This window comes from Sciurus vulgaris (genome assembly GCF_902686455.1).
Source record: "Sciurus vulgaris genome assembly, chromosome: 4".
Lineage (NCBI taxonomy): Eukaryota > Metazoa > Chordata > Mammalia > Rodentia > Sciuridae > Sciurus > Sciurus vulgaris.
Window position 1 is genome coordinate 99,265,658 of NC_136464.1, and position 10,152 is coordinate 99,275,809.

General features: G+C 42.4%; 1 protein-coding gene across 4 annotated transcripts; it reads right to left on the bottom strand.

The window, feature by feature from the left end:
- Nucleotides 1-395: 395 nt before the first annotated feature.
- On the bottom strand, nt 396-9,861 carry GJB6 (gap junction protein beta 6). 4 transcript variants are annotated; one of them, XM_079137219.1, is made up of 4 exons: nt 9,192-9,860; nt 6,521-6,688; nt 3,044-3,171; nt 396-1,918 (listed from the first exon to the last, which is right to left on the bottom strand). In XM_079137219.1, the coding sequence occupies exon 4, from the start codon at nt 1,901-1,903 to the stop codon at nt 1,118-1,120; it is 786 nt and encodes a 261-aa protein (XP_078993345.1). In that variant the 5' UTR covers nt 1,904-1,918; nt 3,044-3,171; nt 6,521-6,688; nt 9,192-9,860; the 3' UTR covers nt 396-1,117. The 4 variants fall into 4 exon arrangements, with proteins under 4 accessions (XP_078993345.1, XP_078993344.1, XP_078993347.1 ...); XM_079137218.1 differs by having other exon boundaries at nt 6,510-6,688; XM_079137221.1 differs by lacking the exon at nt 3,044-3,171 and having other exon boundaries at nt 6,510-6,688; nt 9,192-9,861.
- Between the last annotated feature and the right edge of the window lie 291 nt (nt 9,862-10,152).

Genomic DNA, 10,152 nt, shown 5'->3' on the forward strand with positions numbered 1-10,152 from the left:
GTGAGCTAAATAAACATTTATTTATTTATTTATTTACTTTATGTTACCCATCCTCAGGTGTTTTGTTATAGCAACACAGAATGGATGAGGACAGCTGAAAATCTTCCTAATCTTGTCCTTATCAAGGCTGAACTGACCCAAAGGACACTTTCTGAGAGTCCTACAAGCAGCCTACCTACCCCTATCCAAGCTTGAGGACCTGTTAGGCTGCTAAACTCAACCTATGCTTATTTGTCACAAGGATGCAAGAATCCCTGTTGAAGTCCTAGCACCTTTAAGCACAGTAGCTGGTGGCCTCCCTGACAAAAGTAACACAACCAACTTATCACACCACTAGTGATGGCAGCGAGAGACCCAGAAGGAGTAGAGACCCAAAGCACATACGAAGGCTTAAGCAATGGTGCAGAACTTTATTGAGCTGATCACATTTATAATGTGATCATTATAAATGATTGGCAAACAGGCTAGTTTTAAAAAGCATCCCACTTCCATACAGCTCCATCTACATTCAAAAAGCAGTAAAAATATATTGTACAAAGAACACTTCCCACCTTGAGAGTATCATGACAGTTCATAAATTTCTCCATAGATAATGCAAAACAATATTTACAAGACAGACCCTTTGCAAATTCAAAATTTAGATACTTGTGGTAATAGTTCTAAAACTAACGTATGTTTTTCCAGGTAAAGAAGGCTGGTCATTATAAAAATACTTTATATAAATTCAAAGTCAGAACTAAAACATTCAATCCTATAAAAATATCTTTTACTAATAAAAGTATCAATTTCTAGAAAAATGCTCCTTAACAACAACAGAAATATAAATTTTCAGGAAAACCTACTAGGTTGGATGGTCCACATAAAATGAACTTGTTAAAGTGACTTCAAGGCTCAGTAATCAACCAGTGTTTTGTTTTCAAACACAGAGATGGACCATGTATTTGATTATGTCACATGTGAATGGCATAAGTATTCTACAAAAAGTGAACTCAAGTATCTATTTATTATGAAAGTCATTTATAAAGACAAACTCTTCAGCTTAGAGAGAGAATTTTCAGGTTGTCTTCTCCTGGAGAAGACAAATGTTAGGATGTGACAACATTTTGTCTTGAAATGCTTAACTTGGAAAACCTGTGATTGCATTTTGACCACTATCTGAAATTAGCTCATTCATTTCATTTTGTTTACTCTCTTTTATGGCATGGTTGGGGTGATTTCTTTGGGTCTGGGTTATTTTGGATCTCCTAAAACACACTTTCAGCAGCAGATAACATAGCTCAGCTACATTGAGCAGCATGCAAATCACAGATGCAGAAATCATAAAAATCGTAAACACCGTTTTCTCAGTTGGTCTGGAAATAAAGCAGTCAACAAGATTGGGGCAGGGCTCAATCCCACACTTTAGCACCCAGGGCAGGTGGTACCCATTATAGAGGAAGTAAAACACATACATAAAGGCAGCTTCAAAGATGATTCGGAAGAAGATGCTGCCAGTGTATGTCCACCACAGGGACCCCTCTATTCGAACTTTCTGCTTTTTAATGTCCTCTAGGTCTTTGAATTCATTTCTCTTTTCTCCTCGCCTGAACTTTCGGGCAGTTTCGTGTCTATAGTAGGCCACATGCATGGCCACCAGCAGTGCTGGTGTGGACACGAAGATCAGCTGCAAGGCCCACAGGCGGATGTGGGAGATGGGGAAGAAGTGGTCGTAGCACACATTCTTGCATCCCGGTTGCAGAGTGTTGCAGACAAAGTCTTCCTGTTCATCACCCCACACTTCTTGGGCGGCCACCACAAGGATCATGACTCGGAAAATGAAGATGACTGTGATCCACACCTTCCCAATGCTGGTGGAGTGTTTGTTCACACCCCCAATGAAAGTGTGCAGGGTCCCCCAATCCATTGTGCCGTTTTATTCCTAAATAGGCAAAAGGGCAAAGTGCCTCTGAATTGATAAAGAAGTATTATGGTTATGTCATAGACACAAGAAAAATTGTTTTAAACTGTGATATTTTATAACTTTAACCCCCTAGTCTGCTAGTAAGAGATTTTCTAATAAGGAAGGCCCACTATAAACACATTCTGGTGTTTTTGACCAGAAATAACTGTTTTGAGGGAAGGTTTATGTTTAGGATCATCTTGGTTCTACTGAATTAAGATGATCTATTACGTTGCTATTGGCCATTAATCCAGGAACACAGGTCAACAAATTCATGTCCAAGCTCCCCTTGCCCTTCTTTTGGTACTAGGAATTAAACCCAGGGGTGGGCTCTACCACTGAACCACATTTCCTGTACTTTTTAACTTTTTATTTTGAGTTAGAATACTATTAAGTTGCTGAGGGTCTCACTAAATTGTTGAGGCTGGCTATAAACTTAGGATCCTCCTGCCTCAGCCTCCAGAGTCACTGGAATTATAGGTGTGCAAGCACTGTGCCTGGTCAAGTTCCCTTTAATCACTATACAAGTGCACATTGTATCAGTTTGTTTTTACTCAAGGGCTCATGGAATTTCCACAGATTTTATTTATTTGATGGCTTATCTAAGAAGCAACAAAAAAATCATTTGTTAGAATGACATTATCTAGTTTATCAAGCAGATTAAGGAGGGGAAAAAGAAGCCAAATACTTATTAGTTCATGCTATACAATATTTTTATACTTACATCTAGCTTGAATAACATCATTGGCCATAATCATGTGTTCCTAGGAAAGCTAATGTATCAACATGTTCTTCCAATAGAATTAGAAAGTTTTACACAGATTGCTTCCTTATTCTTCCATGTAACCGACCTCAAAAAAATAGGTCTTGTTCACACCAGAGCCACTGTTGAAGGGAACCAACTGCCACTCTAGCCCAGAGCCTGCCTCAATGCAAATGACTGATTTAACATCCTGAGAGAAAAAAGACTCCTTTAACAACTATGGAAATGTTGACTATAATTCACTAGCTGCATTTTAATCCTACATTGTCAAGGAAGACCGAAGAACTGGTCAGTACATTCTTAAAACAAAATAAAATGAGAAGACAGGATGAATGATGGACCCTTTGAGAATCCTTGGAAAAGGGAAGACACCTGCCTCAGAAGAATGCACTCAGGCAATTTTTCCACCGTTGAGGTATGATGGAGTCACCAGTGTCGTCCTGCCTTCTGGTCTTAGACTTTCTTGTCCCTGAATGGGTAAAAGACACTGGTCAGCCTTCCCCTCTAAGCTCCCAGGTCCTGTGCCCTTCTCCACTGACCTGACCTCTGATCATTTTAGCTACTCCTCAAAGCAGCTGGGTAAATGGAAGAAGCCTGCCCACTTTCAGAAGTGCCTGGATCCCCACACTACCTCCCCCTTTGAGTGGGAGGTAAAATGCACCTGAAGCAACATTTTTTATACCCGGTCCTGTGATATAGAAGTGCAGCTCCCATTTTAGTTGGTTTTCTGAGAAACTCAGTTTTTGCCCTGGGTTTGGCTTTTAGACACCACACTTTTCTCAGAAAGACACTAGGTTTCCGTGTAAGGAAGCAGCTGCCACTATCCCTCTGGTAGTTCCGTGCTGATTCTTCCTCCTTCTGAACAGGCTCTGGAAGTTGAGGCACACATCATGAGGGGAGGGCAGAAGAGTGCCTTCAGGGCAGAGCTAGGAATATCCATGTTTTGCTTCAAAAAGTTTCTCCTGCCTTGGCCCAGGATGTCAAAATGTTTATAGATCTAAAAGTTTTTCAAATACTATGGAGTACAGATGTTTTAAAAGAGAATATGATAAGAACATTTGGATTCTTAAATCCAAACGAATATTGAGCTGAGAAGCTCACTCTATGGCACAAATGGGAAACTCACAGGATGGAAGTAACTTAACCTAGACTTTAGGGAAGAACAGTAATTTTTTTAAATTAAAAAGAAAAGAGCAATAGAATTTCATAGCTGAAGATTTGAAAAGATAGGGGATTGAGGATTCTCAATGATTGTTCTCATTAGTTAAGAGGATCAAGTAAGGCAGGCAGGGACATCTCCCTTAGCCCAAGGAGTGGCGATTTTAAAGTCACAGAAAGAAAGAAAATGACTCAGACCCCCACATGCAAACAGAGTGGCTCAAACCTGTGAACATGAAGTTAAAACTCTACATGAGGTGAAAAAAGACAAAACGTAAAAAAGACAGAACATAAAAAATTTAAAAAGTTAGAAAGAAAAATAAGATAGCTGAATCCAAAGTACAAGAGTAGTAGGGACAATCCTTGGATCAGATGGTATAATTTTAATTGACACTCAATAAAAGGTAGACATTCTTTTCTTCTTTTTTAAAGTTTAAAAAATTTTTTGTGATGCTGGGGCTAGAACCCAGGGCCTTGTGCATGCTACGCAAGTGCTCTACCACTGAGCTACACCCTGGCCCAGAAATTCTATTTTAATGTCCCTATCTTATCAAAGATAAACTATTCTAAAAACTGTCTTTTAAAACACGAAAGAGATGTTGAGCAGGAGCATACTTTCTGAGAACTCTAGTCTCCATTCCCAGCAGAATTAAATCCTAGAGTACTAGAAAATTTGAGATGAGATGAGCATCATTTTTCTATGTTCTAGAAGATTCATTGTCTTTTTTGCTTTTGTTAAAGTACTTTTAAATGTAAGTGTATAGTTCAGTAGTGTTAAGTATATTCACATTTCTGTGAAATAGATCTCTGGAACTCTTTCATTTTCCCAAACAGAAACTCAGTACCCATGACAATAACTCCTCATATTTTTCTGCTTCCAGACCTCAGCAGTCATCATTTGTCTATGATATTGACTACTCTACATATATCATATAAGTGGAATCATAGTGCTTGTCTTTTTGTGACTGACTTTAGTCACTTAGCATCATGCCCTCAAGATTCATTCATGTTGTAGCATATGTCAGAATTTCCTTCTTTTTTAATTCTTTGTATGCTTATACCACATTTTGTTTATCCAGTCATCTGTCAATGGAGACTTAGGTTGCTTCCACCTTTTGAATAATGCTTCTATGAACAGAGTGTACAAATATTGTTACAACCCTGCTTTTGATTCTTTTGGGCATACATCCAGAAATAGGATTTCTGGATCATATAAGAATTGTTTTTAATTTGGGGGGATTTCCATAGGTTATCAGAATGCTATTCAGAATGAGAGAGTGGCCCAATGGCTGGAGAAGGATAAATTTCCTGGTTTTCAAAATAAGAGAAAGTCCATAGATGTGAACTGAAGAACTTTCTGGGACTATGGCCAGGATGGTGTGCCTTGTTGGGGTTACTGAGTCCCAAATTTCCTGACACATTGCTGCAGTCACTGGGAAGGACTAGGGGCCTCCAGGAGACTCTGACCCACCCAAGGATTCATGGGAGCATGGAGGTGACAGACAGAAAGCCAAAGATTCAGTCAGATTAAAGAAGGCACTGGGCTCCACTCCCCCGCCCCCTCCAAATCTTGTCAATGGGCCAAGGTTCTATGGCCAATGTGGGGGCAGACTAAAGAATGGGCCTGGAAAAAGAAGTGGGGGCCATGGAAGCCGAGACTTCCCTTGCAAAAACACATAACCCCAAGGATAATGTTTCATAAATACCTTGGTTAGAGAAGATTGGAAGTCATAACACTCTTTGGGAAATTGTCACTCATTACTTTTCAAAATTACTGCACCCATTGGAACCCTTTGCAATGACAATAAATGAAATCCCTCTTTGCTTTCCTGTTTCAACATAGCTGGAGCCAACGGGAGGAGCTATTTCAATAAAAAGTGAACTATTAACTCTTTCTTTATAAACCAGAGGTTTGTTTTAACTGGAACCTTTCTGAGTTTCTTATAAGTAACAAATAGGTATGCTTAGCTTCAGTAGTGGTCACCTTATAAGCATGTGCTTATATTTAAACTTAAGAAGGTAAATTGTATCTGGCTTTATGAACTATCAAATTATAGTGAACATATTCATGCCAAATTCTTTTTTTTTTTTTTTTTTTTTTTTTTTTTTTTGCAGTGCTGGGGATTGAACCCAGGGCCTTGTGCTTGCAAGGCAGGCACTCTACCAACTGAGCTATTTCCCAGTCCCAAATTCTTGATATTAGAGGTCCAGTCATAAATATTTAACTCCCAAAATAAGTAACGCTGTGACCTTACTTTTGAGGATACACAAAGTATTATAAAGATCAATTGTTCTTTCCTTTCACAATTCAAATCATTTAGGTCTATTGGCATTCTAATAGCAATGTGATTTCTTTGTCATTTTAAAACTTTTTATTTAAGAATTGAATCACGATGGGTTTAACAATGCCATTTCAGTTTCACTAAAGGCCTAAAAATTAGAGCATTACCCCTCAGCATACAATAGGGGTGGTAAAGATCTTCCACCTTCTAGATAGTTCTGTTCCCTTGTGGGCCTTTCAAAGTCATTCAGTGAATGTTTGATAGATCTGAGAAGAGAACACACTCCTCACAACGTCCACACGAGCTCTAGAGAGTTGAGAAGTGTGCGTGCATAAAAGGGAAAACAGGACCAAGCAAACAAGCAAACCTGAGCCTTACTGCTAAGGACTGCCAGCGAGTCGGGCTTGAAGAAATGAGGGCAAGGTCCCTCCTCAAGGGCTTCAGACTTTCCTGCCTCCACCACCTGATTGCCTGGAAGTCAGCTGTGCACAGTGAAGATACAAATAAAAACTTCCTTTGATTTCTGGATGTCAGTAAAGATGTCACCTGTTGAGCAAAAAATAGTACCTGTTACCATGCTCTTAACTCCTGCCACACAAATTTTTTGAATGAATTTTGTGGGTAGTTTTTCTTCATCTGAAGAATTGTTATAGAGCAATTTCAGATCCTGTCAATTACCCAATGCTTTACACTTTTAAACACATGCAAACAACAACAACAAACAAACAAACCAAAAGTGCTCTTTAGTGTAGTTTTTTCCCTATCAAAATAATAATAATGATAATAATAATAATAATACCCAGTCCCAAATCTCAAGCCCACCCCTCAAGCATTAAAAAACAAGCATGAGAAAGAGTTTGAGGAATTGGGCAGTTTAAAAAAAAATCTCATGCTCTTTCTTTAATTCAGAAGAATTGATATCTTATATCTCTAAAAATCTCAGGTTGCTCAAGGGACAACCCAATAGTTGAATTTTAAATGTAATGATGAAAAACTTCAGTAATTATGCTTTCAAAGTAATGACTAGTGATGACAGTGGATTTGAGATTCATATACTTCTTCAAAATTAACTCAATAAAATTGAAACTTTTTTTTCTGTCTGTGAGTTTAAATATAAAAACAGACAATCCATAGAATTACATGTTTTTTACTTCACTTAAGAACTGGAAGTTACAAAAATCATTTCCATTAAATTTAACTTCCCTTCTCTGGGTCTTGTTAGCAGTGTCTGCTCATTAAAGCAAATCTCTGTCCTTTCCAAACATTTAAGTTCAACTAGATTTAAATAACTTTGGGGGAAAAAATGAAAAAGGTCCCCCAGGGTTTATTTCCATGCTCATGGGTTAAGCAAGTGAAACAGAAATCTTAACCTATGACAGTGTACCTATTGGAAGGATTCTGTCCTCACAGACCAAGAAGCCTGGGTTGAAAACTATTTTTCCACAAATTTATTTCTTTTAATATTTTAGCTAATTTGCACAAACTACTAATAATTCCTGGAAAGTTTCCATTGAATCAAAAGATGCATGGTGAGGATGTGCAAGTTGGAATTTTCCTTTCATCCTACTGAAATGGATTAGCCAGACCTTACCTAATCCTTTTCCTTCTTATCTTTCTTGTAATTCAGAAGAGAAAAAGAATAAAGTCACCATTGCCTGTATCAGAATTTGTCTTATAAAAAAAAAATCAACCAGTGGAACAGATGGACTGACTAACACCTTTCAGATTTTAGTCCTGGCAGTGATGGCAAAGGGGAGCCCTTCACATTCCCCAGTTATGTGACGGATTGGAGACTTGGTGTTCTCTCCTCATAACCCATCCCACCTCCCCCATACTTGGCACAGTGCAAACAACATCCTCAAAGACTCTACCCGGTCCAAACAACTGCACAAAGCTCTCCACAGGAGCAGTTTTGAGCAGCATCCTGCAATTCTAAGGAGAGTCTTTGGGTCAGGACATTTTCTTCTAGAACACTGCTTAGATTTTGCTAGAACTGGGACGAGAAAAGCATAAAGTCTACTTGAGGAAAAAGACAAGAGCACACGGTTAAACTCAACCAAGCACCCAACTGACAGTGAGAGTCCATTTAGGGGACACAGAAGTCACTGGGCTAGGTGCCCCCACTGCCCCCCCTCCATGGCTACAGGTCCATAACCCCTTCAGGTTTCCATAATTGTGTGCAGACCTCACTCACCCGAGTCTCCGGTCCTGCTCCCCCAGAAGGGAGGCCAGCCCAAGTCAGCAAAATAGGATGACAGGGACATCTAGGGCTGCTCTCCTTTATCCAACAGGAAGTAGAGACTAGTGCCTGCACCTCTCAACTGAGATGTGTCACCAATTATTTTTAATTACTGTTGTTCACATTATTGTCATCTGCATTTCATAAGTTCCTCAGACTTAAATCATGCAGCTCATACTGGTCAGTTCTCTCAAGGATTTATCCTCCCGCTCCAAGTTGCAAGTTTGGCTGAAGTTAAGCACCATCCCTTGACTTGGCTTTCTGCTCCCTGATATCCAAGCGCCTCACATTGGTGATCTCCTTTCCCCAAAGCGAAGAAAACCCACAACGCAGAATATCCAAAACATAACGAAGGAAATGGAGGAAAGGGGCACAGGCCCCCTCCACTTATACACACAATGTGATACATTTATAAAACCTGTCGTGCAAGTCAGAGGGGCACCATGCTGCAGTCAAACCAGTCCATCCTCGTTCCTCAGAGCCTGCAGAGGAGGGGGCGGCGCCGGCGGCGCCCACCCGCCAGCAGGACACAACCAGCCGGTGGCGCGCAGACCGGAGGATGCGGATGAGAGATAGATAAGGATGTCTGGCAGTCCCAAGAGCGGGCACCCACCCACAATCAGCTGCAGGCCCACCTGGGGACAATAGCCAGGGGGCTTGACCTTCCGCAAGGAAGTGGGCAAGGACACCGACCTCAACTTCTCTGGCTTCTCGGAGGACCTCCTCTGCCCGCTGGTCCCTAATACAGTCCCGCCCGCCCAAGCCCTGGGGGTTGCCATCCCTGTCGCAGGGCGTCGGTGTCCTGCTTACCTGCTGGCCAGGACCCGAACTCTGGGCTCGGGGCGCCGCCCTCCGCTCCAGCGGGGCGGGCAGGCAGGCTTTGGAGCCGCCGCTCTCCGGCGGGTGACCGAGTGGGAGTCGGGCTGTCGGCCTGGCTGGGGTGAAGGCCCCGTTTCCACCTGCAGCGCCTTTTAACCGCGCCCCACCCCGCCTCTGCCCTGACGCGGCTTGCGCGGGCTGCGGGAGGCGAGAGCGCGGTCACCAGACGCGCACCCGCCCCTGGGCGCAGGGTGGGCCCCTCCTTCTGGGGCAGGGGGCGCGGGGCGGGGTCCTCTCTCCGAGGTACAGGGATGTGGGGCGCAGGTATGACCCTATCTCTGGGGCAGGGACACGGGGCGAGGAGGGCAGGGAGGGCCCTTTTCTCGGAGCTGTGGGGGTCGGGGACCCCAGGCTGCCGCTCCCGCGAGCAGGGCTGAACCCTGCAGTGTCTGGTCGGGGGCAGGGCGGAGCTCGCCAGTAGAGTCCGTGCCAGGGCGGGATGCTTTCGAGGACTTGAGTTTTGGGGTCGGTAGTTGCTGGGACCCCCAAGGAAATGGGTCCTGGGCAAATGGGCCCACTTCCAGTAGCTAGGCTTCCTATGGAACCGCGCCTTTTGGGAGCAGAGTTAGGGGCAGGCTTTGTCTTCACCAGGACACATCCTCCTCTTTTCTGAACACTCAGGTGCTCTGACAACCCGCTGAGTACTGGTGCACCGCCCTCTCCTCGAGAGCAGCCTGGGGGTTCTTTATTCATTAATGATCACTTAGAGAAGTTAAAGCGGTTGTCTTTATTAGTTACTTCCCATCCTTTGAAGCCTTCGAAGCCTTCTTCAGGGAAGCAGAGCGGGCATTGCTCAGGACTACACACCGTGGAAAGACCCTTTGTGTCCCTTCTTTTTTTTTTTTTTTTTTTTTTTTAACAGACTAAAGATGTGGGCCAATACAGGGGGTGG

What these genes read in the sequence shown, in the direction of transcription:
- GJB6 (XM_079137221.1), bottom strand. Translation starts at nt 1,903, where the DNA reads ATGGATTGGGGGACCCTGCACACTTTCATTGGGGGTGTGAACAAACAC.